The sequence below is a fragment of the Odocoileus virginianus genome, chromosome 2 (genome assembly GCF_023699985.2).
Source record: "Odocoileus virginianus isolate 20LAN1187 ecotype Illinois chromosome 2, Ovbor_1.2, whole genome shotgun sequence".
Taxonomy (NCBI): domain Eukaryota; kingdom Metazoa; phylum Chordata; class Mammalia; order Artiodactyla; family Cervidae; genus Odocoileus; species Odocoileus virginianus.
The window spans coordinates 20,845,209-20,865,320 of NC_069675.1; the positions used below are offsets into that span (position 1 = coordinate 20,845,209).

At 37.7% G+C, this 20,112-nt stretch overlaps 1 protein-coding gene across 8 annotated transcripts in view; it reads right to left on the reverse strand.

Annotated features, from left to right (window-relative positions):
• MAP4K3 (mitogen-activated protein kinase kinase kinase kinase 3) overlaps positions 1–20,112 on the reverse strand; it is a 175,929-nt gene that overhangs the window by 118,718 nt on the left and 37,099 nt on the right. For all 8 annotated transcript variants that reach the window (XM_070477153.1, XM_070477168.1, XM_070477190.1 and 5 more), the window contains exon 2: positions 2,814–2,871. In XM_070477153.1, coding sequence (XP_070333254.1) covers positions 2,814–2,871 — 58 coding nt within the window. The remainder of the gene's footprint in view (positions 1–2,813; positions 2,872–20,112) is intronic.

The following is a 20,112-nucleotide window of genomic DNA, read 5'->3' on the forward strand; positions in this document are numbered from 1 at the left end:
ATAAACTGTGGAAAATTCTGAAAGAGATGGGAATACCAGACCACCTGACCTGCCTCTTGAGAAACCTGTATGCAGGTCAGGAAGCAACAATTAGAACTAGACATGAAACAACAGACTGGTTCCAAATAGGAAAAGGAGTACGTCAAGGCTGTATATTGTCACCCTGCTTATTTAACTTATATGCAGAGTACATCATGAGAAACGCTGGGCTGTAAGAAGCACAAGCTGGAATCAAGATTGCCGGGAGAAATGTCAATAACCTCAGATATGCAGACGACACTACCCTTATGGCACAAAGTGAAGAGAAACTAAAAAGCCTATTGATGAAAGTGAAAAAGGAGAGTGAAAAAGTTGGCTTAAAACTCAACATTCAGAAAACTAAGATCATGGCATCCGGTCCCATCACTGCATGACAAATAGATGGGGAAACAGTGGCTGACTTTATTTTTGTGGGCTCCAAAATCACTGCAGATGGTGACTGCAGCCATGAAATTAAATGACATTTACTCCTTAGAAGGAAAGTTATGACCAACCTAGACAGCATATGAAAAAGCAAAGACATTACTTTGCCAACAAAAGTCCGTCTAGTCAAGGTTATGGTTTTTCCAGTGATCATGTATGGATGTGAGAGTTGGACTGTGAAGAAGGTTGAGCACAGAAGAATTGATGCTTTTGAGCTGTGGTGTTGGAGAAGACTCTTGAGAGTCCCTTGGACTGCAAGGAGATCCAACCAGTCCATCCTAAAGGAGTGTTCATTGGAAGGACTGACACTGAAGCTGAAACTCCAGTACTTTGGCCACCTCATGTGAAGAGTTGACTCACTGGAAAAGACCCTGACGCTGGGAGGGATTGGGGGCAGGAGGAGAAGGGGGCGACAGAGGATGAGATGGCTGGATGGCATTACCGACTCGATGGACATGAGTTTGAGTAAACTCCGGGAGTTGGTGATGGACAGGGAGGCCTGGCGTGCTGCGATTCATGGGGTCGCAAAGAGTCAGACATGACTAAGCGACTGAACTGAACTGATATATATATATATATATATAAAATACAGTATTTAAGATTAACATAAAACAAACAACTCACTAATCAGAAAGCAAATGACCTGATGAATAATAAGATTTTAAGTTCCTAATTTTTTAAAGGATATTTTAAGATGTCCTGAGTGCGTACTATGCATGGACCCTAAGTTGAATGCTGTGGACTTAATCTGATTACAATTTAGGAACAAAGAAAGGCAACTCTAGAATCACAGCTGTGAGAAAAGGTACTCCTGTAGTAGGAATCATTTTAATTGGAGGAGGGGTTGGGGAGAAAGGTTTCCTAAAAGAGAAGGCACTAAACTGATTTGAGGGAACGGTGTATGTACACACTGCTTCTAAGCAGACTCTTTCATCAATAACATTGCCTCTTCTTAATGATTAAAAATGGAGGCCCTGCTTCAAATGTCAAACCTTTATTTTTTTGTCAGTTTGTCAATTTTGAATATCCACTAAAGAATAAGAGTTTCGGGAAGACCCAGAGGGATCGGGTGGAGAGGGAGGTGGGAGGGGGGACTGGGATGGGGAATACATGTAAATCCATGGCTAATTCATTTCAATGTATGACAAAAACTACTGTAATGATGTAAAGTAATTAGCCTCCAACTAATAAAAATAAATGGAAGAAAAAAAAAAAGAATAAGAGTTTCAAAGAAAAGGAAAAAGGCTTTGTTTTGTGATGTTAGAATATAATTAGAGCATAAAAAAAATCTGTAAATGCCCATAAAGGAGAAATTATTTTAAATTCATTATATTCGAGTGTAGTTTGATCAGTCAGTCAACACATCCTTGAAACTTCATCCTAACAGCACTTCTAAGTCTACTGATGATCAAAATCAGGGGTGGGCAAACTACAAGCACATGACCTGGTTTGTTAACAATGATTTTTCAGCAAAGTACATTTAAGGAGGAAGAAAGAGAGGGAGGAAGAGAGAGAGAACCACATAGAGACTACATGTGGTCCAAAAAGCCTAAAATATTTTACTCTCGACCTTTATAGAAAAAGTTGTCTACAATTAAAAAAAAAATTACTGGATGGATGTGTGGCCATACAGAAAGGCATCACCAGAAAGGCACTATCATTGAGGTGGAATTCAGTCTAGACACTAGTACACTTACGTTACTTATGATGGGAGGGAAAAACGGGCGAGGGGAGGGGTTTTTAAGAGTATGTAGTCAGTTCAGAAAGACATGGGTTCTGCAGGGAGTGGGGGGAATTCAGGGACAGAATACAGTTGAAGCAGATGAAAAATAGGGAGTAGTCCTGGGGCTTTACAAGCTACTTCAGGTGGAAGGCAGCTATTCCAATATTAATGACCCCCAAAATGTGAAAGTCAGGTTTATTAAGGAAACTGAGACTCAGGGCTAAAGTTACTTGCCCAAGTTCACAGAGCAGGAGTACGGGACACAAAGAACTGGCCTGCAGATACCAGGTCCCAATTCCGTTCTCTCCACTGCAGCACACTGCCTCTCGTCACTGGACAGAATCAACCTGGACAAACACCACCATCATTGTGTGACAAGTGAGCTCAACGAAGTCCAGACAGAACAAAGTCTCCTCCGGAGCTCCCCTTCCTCCTGCAATTATCAGCGGTTTTTCAGGGAAGAACTGGGCAAGGTGTCTACAGGTCTCGAGAAGTGGAGGAGCAGACAACAGCCCTCTCTGCCAGATGTTGGGAACAACAAAAGAATGTTGACCAAACATCATTAAAACAAGCCTGAGATATCCAGTGGCTGAGGGCAATAAGAAACATCAAATTTCAATGAATTTACCTGGCTCCAATTTTATTACTTTAATTGCTGCAAGTTCACCGGTGTTAACATTCCGTGCCTAAAAAAGAAAAGAAGATACTTGTGAAAAGAAAGCTTTCATAACAACTTTATGAAATGCTGTTTTAGCTTACTACTTATATTGTCAATTAATCAGAATATTTTTTAAAGCAAGAATTGTAAAAGTGATTTATATTTACAAAACAAACAGTATATTCTTCCCAATGAAATTTCAACATCAATCCAAGTATAAATTTAATGATGATGATAATAACAGCAGTTAACAGAAACCCAGATTGTAGTATATCCAGGCACTATTCCAAGTGTTTTTATATTAATTCATTGAATTTTTACAGCAATCTTAAGAGGCAGGTACTAATGTAATAGTAATATTCTCGCATTGCAGATGAAGAATCTGAAGCACAGAGAACTTGCCAAGACCGTGTAGCTAGGGACAGTGATAGGATTCAAACTCAGGCAGCCTGACTCTAGAGCCGGAGCTTTTTGAGCATTACATTCCACTGCCATTCACTTAAGTTCAATTCAGTCGCTCAATCGTGTCTGACTCTTTGCAACCCCATGGACTTATTAAGCACGCCAGGCTTCCCTTCCATCACCAATTCCCAGAGCCTACTCAAACCCATGTCCATCACATCGGTGATGCCATCCAATCATCTCATCCTCTGTTGTCCCCTTTTCCTCCCACCTTCAATGTTTCCCAGCATCAGGGTCTTTCACATCAGGTGGCCAAAATATTGGAGTTTCAGCTTCAGCATCAGTCCTTCCAATGAATATTCAGGACTGATCTCCTTTAGGATGGACTGGTTGGATCTCCTTGCAGTCCAAGGGACTCTCAAGAGTCTTCTCCAACACCACAGTTCAAAAGCATCAATTCTTCTGTGCTCAGCTTTCTTTATAGTCCAACTCTCACGTCCATACATGACTACTGGAAAAACCATAGCTTCTGACTAGACAGACCTTTGTTGGCAAAGTAATGTCTCTGCTTTTCAATATGATGTCTAGATTGGTCATAGCTTTTCTTCCAAGGAGTAAGCGTCTTTTAATTTCATGGCTGTAGTCATCATCTACAGTGACTTTGGAGCCCCCAAAATAAAGTCTCTCACTATTTCCATTGTTTCCTCATCTATTTGCCATGAAGTGATGGGACCAGATGCAATGATCTTAGTTTTCTGAATGTTGAGTTTTAAGCCAACTTTTTCACTGTCCTCTTTCACTCAAAGAATTCTGAATTAACTAGCTTTAAACTTTTAACTTGAAAAAACTTTACAATATGAAAAGCATATACCTTTATATAACTGTAAAAACAAGCTCCTCATATTTGTTTAAACACATCTGATGTATAAAGAGATCAATTCAATAAAAACCAAATATATTTTACAAGCCACATGTTAAAAATAAAAACTGTTTAAAAAATCAATGCATAATATTAGATTGCCAGTGTTTACAAGTGTAATTACATGTAAGTAAGCAGAAACTGTCTTTTCAATTTGTATAAAAATGGCAGTTATATTTGTAAATTTAAAATGTTTTATAATTGATCAAAATTTTCAAAACATTTTAAACTATGAACTGAAACTTAAATTGATTTTCATATCAACTAATGAAGACCAATACATGCAATTCACCCATCACAGATAAATTGATTCATGTGATGAGAATTATTCTTAGTTGTAACACTTCTTTTTTTTTTGGTAACACTTCTTATTAATGGACTGGTAAAGCTCAATGAATCACCCATAAGGGATGATAACAATATTAACAGTGGAATCGTTCTAAGAATATTGGGGCATTAAAAAAAAATCAGTTTCTAAGAAGATATATACGGGACACAGTCACTGCTAAAACATATAAATAAAAACTTAACCTTTAAACTTAAAGAACAACAAAGGTATTAAAAAATACAAATTAAGAAAAATTAAAATTAAAATTTCAAGGGAAGTTCATTCCTTTTGAAAAAAATCCCCATAACTCACAAACATTTATGATGCCAACTTACTACATAGTAGTAAGTTTTGAACTTAGCAGTAAGTTTTTGAACTACAGGCAGTTCAAAACAGATTTCAACATTTATTTCAAAGTAACTTAATTTCCATTACATGAAACAGACATTTCCAATAGTGTCACACAAGTATTTATCACTTTCACCAGGATAAGGTGAAAGGATACACACACACACACACACACACACACACACACACACACACACATAAATGGAATAGAAATAAAATCAGAGTGTCATTCTGGGAGCATTTTGTAAAGAAGACGGAGCAGAGTGCAAAATACTCATTATATCACAACAACATTAGTCATAAATCTCAAACACTATCAGAACACCTTGCCTTTCCTCACAGTTGTGATATCTTTTCTCTGTCAGGCTTCTCCTTGACACCCTGTCCTTTAATCCATATCTTTTTTAAGCACTGCTCCAATAAAATAAGAAACCACTCTCTAATTCTCAATTCTTCATTTGAAAATCTTGAAATAGTTTTATTTTCTGTTTATTGAAAAATAAATTCAGAGTCTGGGTAATTCCAAATGACCGAACAAAAAAAAATATGAACTCAGAGAAAGCTAGGATGACTATTTTTACAACTGAAATTCTGTTTCCAACTGACCACAAGAGGGCACACTTCCATTGACAACACAAGTGACACAAAGGGTCCAAAATGGCTGCAGCACACAATGGACTCTTCTAAAAATAGATTCATTAATAGTTAACACCAGCACACATTTAACAGAAAAACTATGACAGTACGTAGTTTACAAGAGCCAATTATTTACTATAGGCTTGACTTATGAATACTATTTTTCAAAATTTACATCAGGATTTTCTAAAGAGTAGCAAGTTTTTAAATTATGGTTCTTTAGAGTCAATAAGAAAACAAGACAGCTAATGATTACTGTTCTTTTCGCCTTCTGAATATTTTCTAATATGTAACTTATTTGACAGAAATAAGATAATTCACAAAAAGGGAAGAAAAAATCCTCAGGAAACCTGAATTTCTGATCTTTACCACATTATAATCCTTATGTGTACTAATGAAAGGTGTTTAACATTATGATTCATCAAGAATCTTGGATATTCTAGCTAAAATAAGTCATATTTTGCTGTTTCTAAACTCACAGTGGCAAAGATTACAGACAAGTAAATTTAAAAACACCACTCTAATGCTCTGTACCTGCTATTCTTTCTCTCAATCACCAAGAAAAACTGATTATAGAAAAATGAGAACAAGGTAAATATTTATAAATATTATAAAGCATATAGTTTAAAATTTATAATTCAGTAACATAAGGAGGCCTTACAAACAGCTCTGAAAAGAAGAGAAGTGAAAAGCAAAGGAGAAAAGGAAAAATATTCCCATTTGAATGCAGAGTTCCAAAGAATAGCAAGGAGAGATAAGAAAGCCTTCCTGGGTGATCAGTGAGTACACAGAAATAGAGGAAAACAATAGAATGGGAAAAACTAGAGATCTCTTCAAGAAAATCAGAGATAACAAGGGAATATTTCATGCAAAGATGGGCTCAATAAAGGACAGAAATGGTAGGGACCTAACAGAAGCAGAAGATATTAAGAAGAGGTGGCAAGAATACACAGAAGAACTGTACAAAAAAGATCTTCATGACCCAGATAATCACAATGGTGTGATCACTCACCTAGAGCCAGACATCCTGGAATGTGAAGTCAAGTGGGCCTTAGGAAACATCACTACGAACAAAGCTAGTGGAGGTGATGGAATTCCAGTTGAGCTATTTCAAATCCTAAAAGATGATGCTGTGAAAATGCTGCACTCAATATGCCAGCAAATTTGGAAAACTCAGCAGAGGCCACAGGACTGGAGAAGGTCAGTTTTCATTCCAATCCCAAAGAAAGGCAATGCCAAAGAATGCTCAAACTACTGCACAATTGCACTCATCTCACACACTAGAAAGGAATGCTCAAAATTCTCCAAGCCAGGCTTCAACAGTACCTGACCCGTGAACTTCCAGATGTTCAAGCTGGATTTAGAAAAGGCAGAGGAACCAGAGATCAAATTGCCAACAGCTGCTGGATCATCGAAAAAGCAAGAGAGTTCCAGATAAACATCTATTTTTGCTTTATTGACTATGCCAAAGCCTTTGACTGTGTGGATCACAACAAACTGTGGAAAATTCTTAAGAGATAAGAATACCAGACCACCTGACCTGCCTCTTGAGAAATGTGTACGCAGGTCAGGAAGCAAGTTAGAACTGAACATGGGACAACAGACTGGTTCCATATCGAGAAAGGAGTACATCAAGGCTGTATATTGTCACCCTGGTTATTTAACTTCTATGCAGAGTACATCATGATAAACACTGGGATGGAAGAAGCACCAGCTGGAATCAAGACTGCCAGGAGAAATATCAATAACCTCAGATATGCAGATGACACCACCCTTATGGCAGAAAGTGAAGAGGAACTAAAAAGCCTATTGATGAAAGTGAAAGATGAGAGTGAAAAAGTTGGCTTAAAGCTCAAAATTTGGAAAACTAATAAGATCATGGCATCTGGTCCCATCACTTCATGGCAAATACATGGGGAAACAGTGGCTGACTTTATTTTTGTGGGCTCCAAAATCACTGCAGATGGTGACTGCAGCCATGAAATTAAAAGACACTTACTCCTTGGAAGGAAAGTTATGACCAACCTAGACAGCATATTAAAAAGCAGAGACATTACTTTGTCAACAAAGGTCCATCTAGTCAAGGCTATGGTTTTTCCAGTAGTCATGTATGGATGTGAGAATTGGACTATAAAGAAAGCTGAGCGCAGAAGAATTGATGCTTTTGAGCCGTGGTGTTGGAGAAGACTCTTGAGAGTCCCTTGGACTGCAAGAAGATCCAACCAGTCCATCTTAAAGATCAGTCCTGGGTGTTCATTGGAAGGACTGATGCTGAAGCTGAAACTCCAATACTTTGACCACCTGATGTGAAGAGCTGACTCATTTGAAAAGACCCTGATGCTGGGAAAGACTGAAGACAGGAGGAGAAGGGGACGACAGAGGATGAGATGGTTGGATGGCATCACCGACTCGATGGACATGAGTTTGAGTAAACTCCGGGAGTTGGTGATGGACAGGGAGGCCTGGTGTGCTGCGGTTCACGGAGTCGCAGAGTCGGACGTGACTGAGCAACTAAACTGAACTGAACATGAATTTTACAGATCTGCCCAGGGAAGAAAACTGAGGATAAATATTCTGCCACTGCATTGATTTGTCCACCATTCTCACACGCTCTGAAAGTAATGCTCAGATCAGTTGTTTTTGAGTTCAAAACTCTTCAGGAGTACACACCATTGCTTGAAAGACATGATCCAAATTCCTTACCAGAAAGTTTAAATTATTTACTAAATATAGCATTTTATAACAGCTTTATTGTGATACAATTCACATACCATAAAGTTCATCCTTTTAATGTGTACAATTCAGTCATTTTTAGTATATGCACATAGTTATGTAACCATCATTCCTATCTAATTTTGAAAGATTTTTATCAATCCAGAAAGAAACCCCAAGACCCATTAACAGTCACTGTCTATTCCTCCCCCTCCCAATCCCTGACAACTAGTACTGAGTCTACTTTCTGCCTCTATGGATTTGACTATTGTGGACATTTGACACAAATATGAGTATACAAACTGTGGTCCCATGTGACTGGCTTCTTTTACTGAGCATAAGCTTCAGGTGCATCCATGTTATAGCATGTATCAGTACTTTATTCTTCTGTTGCTGAATAATATTTCATTGAATGGAAATTCCACGTTTGTTTATCCTTTTACCAGTTGAAGGATATGTGGGTTGTTTCCATTTTGGCCTATTATGAATAATGCTTTTATGAACACTGTGTGGATCTAAGCTTTCAATTCTCTTGGATAGAGAGCTAAGAGTGGAATTGCTGAATCACATGGTAACCTCTGTTTAGCTTCTGAAGAACTGTCAGACTTTTTTCCAAAGTGGCGGTACCGTTTTATATTATTGCAGCAATGTATGAGGGTTCCAATTTCTCTACAGCCAAGCTGATATATATTATTACCTGGCTTTTTAACTTTAGTTTTCCTCATTGATGTGAAGTGGTATCTCTTTGTGGTCTAATAACTCATTAATGACTAACAATCTTAAGCAACTTTTCATATGCCTGTTTGTCATTTGAATATTGTCTTTAATAAACTGTGTATCTAATTCTTTGCCCATTTTTAATTGTGTCATATTTTTACTGTTGACTTGTAAGCATTCTTTATAGATCCTGATGTAAGTCTCTTATTAGTTACATGACCTGTAAATATTTAATCACACTCTGAGTTGTCTTCATTTTTTGATGGTGTTCTTCGCAGCAAAAAATTTTAAATTTTGTTAAGTCAAACTTTATCTACTTTTAGCTGCTTGTGCTTTGGGTATTACAGATGAGAAATGACTGCCTGGAAACCAAGGTCACAAAGATTTTTTTCCCTACGTTTTCTTCTGAAGAGTTTTATAATTTAGCTTTTCCATTTAAGTCTATGACCCATTTCCATTTAGGTCTAAGACTTTTTCTATGGTGTCTGGCAGGGCTCAAATTTCACTCCTTTGCATGTGGACAGCCAGCTGTGAAGTACAACATTTTAACTATAAAACTGTTTACTATCTGACCCCTGACTGTATTTCCAGTCGTACCTTACTTGGCGCTTTATGCTCTAGCCAAACTAAACAACTGCCCAGCCCCAGTGCTATCCACACTTTTACCCTCTGGCACTTACTGCTTAGACAAACACTTTCCCTAAACTCCGTCCCCTGGCCTAACTCCTAGACATCTTTTAAAGCTCACCTTAGGTTATTATCACTGCCCACAAACCCTTCCTGACCCCACTTCAAGTTAGGCATCCCCCACACACACTCCCAGAGATTCTGGGCAACCTTTCTCATACAGGAGTGAGTTTGGTTTGGAAAATCCTGCAGATATAGAGCTGATCTCAGATTAGAGGAGCTCTTGGAAACCATTACGTTTCTAAGCTGTCCTGGAATTCAGTTTGGTTCAGTCAGTCTTTCAGAAAGCATTCATTCTAGCACTGGTTTGGGAAAAGGTTTCTCTGAGATGATTTCATACTGACTACTAAGTTATCTCTAACTATCAGAAAAGTATTCCTTGAGTGTGACAATGGGAGTAAACAAAATCATCAAGAATAAACTATTAGTGGCAAAAATATTCTATATACTATATAAAGTGAGTTAGATAACTGTCAATAACAAACCTGATCAACTACGATATACCGAACAACTTCTACATTCAAAGCTTACTGTTCAGAAGGGGCTGTCCAATGTGAATATACATAAAGAAAGGTCCCAAGATGGGAGTGAAGAAATGCAAAGTTTAGTGCTGGCTCTGCCAGTAACAAACAATAGGATCTGAGTTAGTAATTTCCCTGTGTCTTTTGCCCTCAATCTAAAAATAAGAGGAGAAAAAAGAGACTATTTCTAAGTTTTCTTCTAATTCTAAAAGTAGGTGTTTACATCAAATAATTTAAGCCTAAATTAACAGATTCCAAATACTATACAAGGATCATATGAGGAGCTGGTTATACAAGGATCATATGAGGAGCTGAAAAAACAACAAAAAACGCTGCCATTGATTTCTGAACCAACAGGTTTAGGACAAGACAGGAATCTGTATTTAAAGCTACTGAGGTGCCTCTGATACTCAGCCAGGTCTGGGGACCTGGCTTAAGGCACTATGCCATGTGAATTTTCTAAACTATAAATACCAACTTCTAAGTCTGGAAGGGGTGTTACAGGGATGGCTTTATGAAGGAGATACCATTTAAGCAGAGGTTTGAGATATGGGCTGGATTACAACACACACAGAAGCAGGATAGGAAAGAGGGCACAGCAAGACAAGCATGAGCAAAGGCACAGGGACAGAAAACAGGCTATTCTGAGCTCACTGGGCGGGCAGAACCTCAGGGCGCTCCCATATAAATTGCTCCTTCCCATATAAATGCTCCCTTTCAGAGGGAAATGGTTAACCCAAAGCTCCTGTTGAAGGGGAATAGTTTTGTTTGCTTTTCCACAGTTACTCAGACTAGGTATGAGCCTACTACAAGGGCAACCAGTTCTATAGGAAGACTGATAGCCAGGGTGCCAGACATTCCTGGTTTGCCCAGGACACTCTAGGTTATGCCGATTGGCCTAGCAGAATTACTAATAGGGCCCACTTTCACTCTCAAATTTATAATTAAAATTTTATTTAACTTGGATAGTAAACTATAAGGTCACTCTACATTCGTGACCTGAGCTGACATGAAAAATGAGATAGGCCAATCAGATTATTGAAAATAGGGGTCAGCAAGCAAGACTGTTTTTGTAAATGAAGTTGTACAGAAACGTGTTCATTTGGTTAAGTATCATCTGTAGCTGATTTTACAACACAATGGTAAGAGTTGGGTAGCTGAAATAAAGACCATATCCCCCAGAACCCCTGAAGTATTTACTTCCTGGCCCTTTACAGAAAAAACTCGCTGACTCCCACTCTGAAACAATACTGTCCAATAGAATTTTCTGCGTTAATACAAAGGTTCTAAACCTGTACTGTCCCCTACTGTAGCCCCATGCCACATAAAGCTACTGGTCAATTGAGACATGGCTGGTTGTTTGAAGAACTGAATTTTATTTAATTATTTGATATGCAACAAGATATTTAAATTTGAAAGGCTCTCAAACTGTTCAGATATTTAAATATTTAAAAAATTAACTGAGATATAATTGACATATAACATTGTATTAATTTTACATGTACAAAATAATGATTTGATATATATATTACTAAATGATCACAAGTTTAGTTAACATCCATCACCATACCTAGCTACACATTTTTTTTTTCTTGTGATGAGAACTTTTAAGATCTATTCGCTTAGTATCAATACAGTATTGTTAACTATAGTCACCATACTGTACATTTCATCCTTAGGACTCGGTTAGCTTTAATTGGGGAAAAAAAATTGACTTTTAAAAATAAAGTTCTAGTAATTTTAACACATGTATAGATTTGCATCAAGTGAGTTAACTATCATCTGGAAACAGAAAAGTTCCATCACTGCAAAAACTCCCTAGAAAGTTATACTCTCCCCTTACCTTTACCTCTGGCAACCACTGATTGTTCTTGGCCACTACAGTTTTACCTTTCCAAGAATTTCATGTAAATTAAATCATCATGTAACTTTTTGAGACTTATCTTCTTTCACCAAGTTGCCCCATATATCATTAGCTCCTTTCTATTGTTAAGTAGTATTCCACTGTATGGATATACCCCAGTTTATTCACTACCAGTTGAAGGATATATCAGCTATTTTTAGTTTTTGGTAAATATAAATAGAGCTGCTATAAACTCAATGTACAGGCTAAAAGGATATCTTGGAGAGGGATACAGTAGATACATATTTAATTTTTAAAGAAGCTGCCAATTCTGTTCTTCAGTGGATGTACCATTGTTCATTTCCAGCAGCGATGTATGAGAGCTCCAGCTCTTCCAGAACTTCCTTGTCAGAAACTGGAATTGTACTTTTTAGCCATTTTCAGCAGGTATGTAATGGTATCTCACGGTGGTTTTAGTCTTCATTTTCCTAAAGGCTGATGATGTTGAACATCTATTCCAGTGCTTATTTGCCACCCTTTGGTGAAGGGTCTTCTATCTTTTGTCCATGTTTTAACTGGGATGTTTATTTTCTTACTGTTGAGCTTTGAAAGTTTTTTTATATGCATTACAATTTGCAAATATTTCCTCCCAGTCTTAGCTTGTCTTTTCTCTTAAGTGTCTTCTGCAGAGCATTATGGACTGAACTGATGCTTTCGAACTGTGGCACTGGAGAAGGCTCTTGAGAGTCTCCTGGACTGCAAGGAGATCAAACCAGTCAATCCTAAAGGAAATCAACCCTGAATAGTCACTGGAAGGACTGATGCTGAAGCTGCAGCTCCAAAACTTTGATCACCTGATGCAAAGAACTAACTCACTAGAAAAGACCCTGGTGCTGGGAAAGATTGAGGGCAGGAGGAGAAGGGGGCGACAGAAAATGATATGGTTGGGTGGCATCACCGACTCAATGGACAAGAGTTTGAGCAAACTCCAGAAGACAGTGAAGGGCAAGGAAGCCTAGTGTGCTGCAGTCCATGGGGTTGCAAAGAGTCGGACATGACTGAGTGACTGAACAACAATGGACTAATTGTGTGCTCCCAAAATCTGTATGTTGAAGTTCTAATGCATAGTACCTTAGAATGAAGGTGTATTTGGAGACAAGGCCTTAAAGGACGTAATTAAGGTTAAATGAGTTCATACAGATGGGCTCCAATCCAATAGGACTAGTCTTCTTAAAAGAAAAGGGCCCAGAGATGTTAGTGCACAGAGAAAAGGCCATGTTGAGACACAGCAAGAAGGCAGCCACCTACAACCCAAGGGGAGGCCTCGGGAGACACCAACGCTTACACACCTTGACTCTGGACTTCTAGTCTCTAGAACCGCAAGGAAATAAAATTTCAATTGTTTATGCCACCCAGTCTGTGGTATTCTGCTACAGCAGACCTAGCCAACTAACACACCAAGCAGAATTTTTTAACTTTTGATGAAATCCAGTTTATCAATTGTTTTCTTATATGAATTATGCTCTGGTGTCATGTTTAAGACCTTACCTGACCTCAAGTCATAAAGATTTTCTCCTGTGTTTTCTTCTAAAAAACAAGTTTTATATTTATATTTATGATATACTTTGAGTTCATTTTTGTTTAAGTTAATTTTGTTTTGTGAAGTTTAGGTCAATGTTCCTTTGTTTTTCGCATGTTTATGTCCAACTTTTCCAATACTATTTATTGAAAGGGTTATTATCTTTCTTCCAATGAATTGCCTTGCATCTTTGTTAAAATCAATTGGCTGTTATCTGTGTGGTTCTATTTCTGGATTCTACATTGATCCACTGATCTTGTTCTATTCCTTACCCACACTACACACAATCTTGATTACCACAGCTTTACAGTTAGGTCTTAAAAATGAGACATTGTGATTCTTCCTATTTTATTTTTCTTTTTTTCAAAGTTCCTTTAGCTATTCTAGGTTCTTTCTCTTTTCACAGAAATTTTAGAATCACCTTGTCTATATTTACTGTAAGAAATCCTGCTGGGATTCTGATCTTGATTGTTGATAATTATAGATCAATTTGTGGAAAACTCACACTTTTACTATTTCAGGCCATGAACATTACTTTTCAGGCCATGAACATTATTCTGTTTAGGTTTTCTTTGATGTTTTTCACGAGTGTTTTATAAAAACATTATCAGCATATAGATCCTACACATTGTGTATTTTCAGCACATAGATCCTACATATTGTTTTAACTTTGACTTTAAAAGCCATGTGTGGCCAGTGACAACCATATTAGACACCACAGCTCTAAGAAGTTTGAACCAGCATGCAATATAACCCAGTGTGAAAATGATGCCATAAAGTTGTGCCAGTGTCTTAGCAAGTAGGACCATGGGCAAAATAAAGATATGAAGAAACAGAAAAGATACAGCATGGAAATAGACAGTAAAGAGCAGAGAACAGAACAAATGCATAGAGAAAAAATAAGAGACCATGAGAAAGAAACACACCTCCAAAGCTGCCTTGTGTTCCTGACAACTTTCCAGCCCCCTATCACATGCAGCTTTACAAGAGCCTCTCTTTTCCTGAATTAACTTCAATGCCTCTTTGTTTCTTAAAACCAGGTGATTAAAGATCTAAGTTTCTAAGACTGTATGATGCGAATTAAAAAACAACAACCCAAAAAACAGATTGAGACTATCATATTAACTTTTTAAAAAGATGCACTTAACAGCTTATGACTGTATAAAGACACAGAAAATATTCTATGACTGATAAAAATCAAACAGCAACAAGTTATATTTCAAAGTTTATTTTTTTAAAAGTTATTTGGAATTCAAACTGGACTTGTTCCATACCAATAACACTTTCAAATGGTAACTGGCAGACCAAAAATGTCAAATGAACTGATAACATGGATAAAACCTTAACAGTGGCAATAAGTTTGGGAAAACATAAGGGGCCAGGTAACCACATTCCCACTTCCTACTATAGAAACAATAGAAGCAGCATCTCTAATCCAAGGAGGTCCAAACTCCAGTGTGTATAAAAAAATCACCTGAGGTTTGGCTTTTGGAAATATGTAAAACTAGATATGAAAATCCTTCCCATTATAAATACCCAGCTATAGCAGGTAAGACAGAACAAGTACTCTTTTAAATGCAGTGTTGGACTCGCGAGGAAAGAAATCCACAGGAGGCAAAAACAGAGTAATTTGCTAAAAAAATTAAAATCTGTTGAATGCATTTACTGAAGGAAATCAGAGTGGTAAGCAAGAGCTAAAGTCATGCTGCTGCTGCTGCTAAGTCGCTTCAGTCGTGTCCGACTCTTAGCGACCCCATGGACTGCAGCCTACCAGGCTCCTCTCATGGGATTTTCCAGGCAAGAGTACTGGAGTGGGGTGCCACTGCCTTCTCTGGCTAACGTCATGACTTCAGCTTAAACTCCGAGTCTAGAGACCTTAATTGGCCACCTGATGCGAAGAACTGACTCACTTGAAAAGACTCTGATGCTGGGAAAGACTGAAGGCTGAAGAAGGGGACGACATGGCATCACCGACTCAATGGACATGAGTTTGAGTAAACTCTGAGAGTTGGCGATGGACAGGGAGGCCTGGCATGCTGCAGTTCATGGGGTTGCAGAGTCTGCCATGACTGAGCAACTGACTGAACTGAACTGACAGTGAAAGCTGGAACTGAGATCACCACAAAAAAAGCAACAATGCCCCCAAAAGTCACACCTCGCAGTGCATGGAGGTAAGGAAGGGGGTGTCTGTCCACTGACACAGAGAACAAATTTTAAAAAGTGCTTGAATCACTGGAATGGGATTTCTTGAAAATTCAAATTCATAATTACAACCTATTTTCTCAGTTTAGTATAAATTTACACTGCAAGGACCAGGAAACTCAAGCCAAGAAACGAATTTAAGCTGTTCCTGCACTGGTAATCAAGGCACCTGTCAGAAAGAGAAGCAAATTTTCTATAGAGAAATACACTTTCAATCCATGCCCCAGGAGATTCCTAAATACAGCACTGGCCAAATATGAAATTAAAACAAAATTATCAAACCAAAAGGAAACAAACTATAAGAACAGCAGACATTAAAAACAACAGAATGAAATTTGTGGGAAGTTCAAATTTTGTTATTAATGGATACATAAAATTACAGTTAAGTATGCTTTAAAAGTTTATAGGACTATAGGAAAGTATTAACTACATGGGCCAGAAATAAGAGGCTAAAAAAAAATGACTTGAAAGACAGAAATAAAAGAACTTACTAGAATTAAGTATAAATAAAAAATAAAAAAAAAAAGAAAAATATAATTCTTGAAATTAAAAACCTAATTGGAGCACACACAGAGACAGAATTAGTAAATCAAATGACAGATCTAAAACAGCAAAAGGAGACAGATACAGATGATAGGAGAGATTGAGACATTTTAAAATCATCTTATCTCATAAAGACACCTCATGAAAGAGAGAGGAACATACACCTAATTAAAATTTCAAAAGAAAAGAACAAAAATCAAACCACGGTGAAATATTATGTCAAATAAACTGAATATTTATTTATTGAGATAATTGGTAGTTCAGATTAATTATAAAAAGATTTTAAAAAAAGACAAAATAGTCTACCCAATAAAATCTTTTTCTCACTTGAAGCCTTCTATTTATTTTTAAATATGAATTTCTACCTTACAAAAGAATATATCCTTCAAATACATCAGTCATGAAACCCAGCACCTATCCATTTGAGGACACCATTTCCATCTATAATAATCAGGATCTATCCATTAAATAAAAGCATGCAACAGCCAACTTCATCTTTTAAATTTAAGATTCTGTTTAGATCTGAATTAAGTAAACAAATTACTGGAACACAAGAATGCATCTGAGTGCTGCATTTATATCTTTCATTAAAATCAGTGATCTTAAAACATATATTTGCTTTTTGAAAGTGAAAGTGAAGTCGCTCAGTCGTGTCCGACTCTTTGCAACCCCATAGACTGTAGCCCACCAGGCTCCTCCGTCCATGGGACTCTCCAGGCAAGAATACTGGAGTGGGTTGCCATTTCCTTCTCCAGAGGATCTTCCCCACCCAGGGATTGAACCTGGGTCTCCCGCATTGCAGGCAGACACTTTCTAACCTCTGAGCCACAAGGGAAGCCCATATTTGCTTTTTACCTGACACAAAATTCCAAACTTAAATATATTTATAAGACAGACTAATTTGGCTTCATGAAATCTATAAATGTTACTTTCACAAAGGGAAAGTGAAGTCACTCAGTCGTGTCCGACTCTGTGCGACCCCGTGGACTGTAGCCTACCTGGCTCCTCTGTCCATAGGATTCTCCAGGCAAGAGTACTGGAGTGGGTTGCCATTTCCTTCTCCAAGCACTCCTAAAAATATTAGAAACATCTTTTTCTGTTATCATATTATATAAAAATTTTTCTACTATTATTCCTCCTTTCACTAAAAATCCATCTATTAGTACAGGAGAATGACTAATATGAATACCACTTTTTTCACATTTTTCCTCTGTTCCAAAATCCTTTGACTGCATCTCACTTGCTTCCATTACTGCTGAGTTTTTACCTCGATACTTTGGTGATCTCAGAGGATAAACTGAAAAGACGGGCTGAAAAGAAGACAGGACAACCCCTAAAGACACAGTATTAAAGCAGCATGGAATGATGAGTGCCTGAACTAAAGTAATTTAATAAGAATGGACAGAAATGGCTAAAATTCTACATTATTCCACATTTCTGTTTGTGGTTGTCCAGAGCCAAAATTAACAAGATCCACATTTTATTTGCTAAAGCAATTATTTTCAGGACTAAATAGCTATGTTTTCTGCTGCACTGTCAATCCAGGGGAGTTCTAGGACAGTCCTCCAAGGAAGGACCACAGCAGGGCCATTCCTCTCAATACAGGACCTGAGTTCACACAGTCTGCCAAGTATGAAGACGGCATAGCCTCAAATAAGTTATGAAAGAGCTTGGCCAGATGGACAGGAAAAAGAAATGTAAGAGCAGATTGTGGAAAAAAGAAGACCAGTTCAGAGAATAAGGCAGGGAGAATGTAGTTATGGGGCCAAAGACAAGACCAAACAGAGACGGGCATCGCAGTGGCTCGAAGCCCAGACTGCTGACAATAACTGAACCTGATCTCGCCAGTACTGATGAATGTTATTTTCAGGTACCACATTCTGGTGGGACAGCTTGTGGTTTCCCATGATAATCTCACACAGGTCTGAAAGGGCTACAGTAAGGAAAATGGACAATGAGCTTCTGTCACCCTTGGCCAGTGATATATCCTCCTCCCAAAGTCTGGAAAGGGACCTTCCTGTGAGTCAGATGGAATCTGAATCCATTAAACGGCAAACAAAAACACATAAAGGCAAAAAAGCACAGTGGTTCTGGGTATGTTCCGTGAGGTTGGATCCCAGCTCCATCATTTATTATGAAGACACACACAACACATTCAGCAGCCTGTATGACACTGAGCGAGTTCTTTATTTAACCTTTTAGTTTCCTCATCTGTAAAATGGAGATAATAAAGGAGGTAAACTCATTATCGTCGTGAGGACTTTTGTTTTCCACTGTTTCAACTCAGTGGAGGAACTCTCAAAATTTGGATAAAATGAGAAAATATTGAGAAATCTATATGAATTTGCTTTAAATGGACTATACTAGGTAAATTTAGGAAAAAACAAACAGTAATGCTAGTTTCTTTAAGAAAGCATTTAAATCCAAGTAGGAGCTTTACAGGTGTCTAGTTCAGTTCAGTTCAGTCAGTCGCTCGGTCGTGTCCCCATGGACTGCAGCCAGCCAGGCTGCTGTTACATAGCATTTATGCAAAGCAAATAATCATCAGGTAAAATTTTAAAAACCTTTTAAAACGATGTGTTTTGGAAATACAAATTTACATGCAGCTGTTATCCAACAGCAGCAACCATGCAGTTAATCATGCCAGTGAATTCCAAACCTGGTCTGCTGGCACTGGCCCGTTACAATCTAAAACAACATTTAAGGACTTAGCTGAAAAGTTAGGGCATGAGGAACAAAACAAGTACGTTATCTCAAATTGTGCAGGACAGAAACAACTGCCATAACGGCTATCCAGTAACATCCTGGTTATTAGAACAGACGCCCCGCAAATCTAAGCCAATGAAATAGCTCCAAAAGCATGATTAAAAAAAAAAAAGCTTGTTTGGCATTTGCAGTGTACTCTGAGTAGTCAGCAATAATGACAGGGATGAGAATTAAGACGCCTAAGGTCATAACCAGATGTACTATGATTGTTTGTTTGCTGATTGGCCAGTGAGATCTAGAAAAGCTTAGATGCTTCACACAGAAGCTGGAAAGCAGAAGCAAAGAACCCAATCAAGTGGGTGTACTAGTTAGCAGCTAAAAGACAAATGGAATGGCAAATAGAAAAGGTAAGAGGCAGTTAACAGCCAGTGATAACAGACACAGGGAATAAGTCAGAGAATAGATATGATCAAAGCCTTACTGTATAAAATGCAGAGTACTTGAGCCTAGAAATCTTATACTCACAAATAGCTTAAGGGCAAGGCATCCCATCACACAAATTCTAAATACATTTGGAAGTGAAAATGTGTGATTAACCAAGGAAAATTTTTCAAAGAATTAAAGAAGAGGATAAATTATTGTAACAAGTATTAAAACATTAAAAAGGTACAGTGTTTAGGGAAGTGTTTTTCTGGCACAGACATCACCAAATAGATCAATGGAATAAATTTAAAATATAATAAAGATAGCAGTTCACATATATATAGAAAAGCTTTAAAAATGCATACACATCGGTAACCAGTGGTTACATACAGCTAACAGCAACTTTTAAAGGCACCACAACAATCTATACACAACATAAAGAACTGCACACTGCAGTTCTGCATGAAGAAACTGTGGAAATTCATCTACAATTTAAGCCAAGTTATCCAAACTACTGGCAGATTCTCAATCTCTGGAAGTTTTAAGTGGTACCACATCACACACAAAGCCAAATAAAACCATAAAGATTTTAGATTCATGGTTTTCCATAGAAACATAAGAGGATGTCTTTAAGGTTTCTAATTGAAAAGGCACAGATTTATATGAAGAAATGGGCTTCCCCAGGGGCTTATCGGTAAAGAAT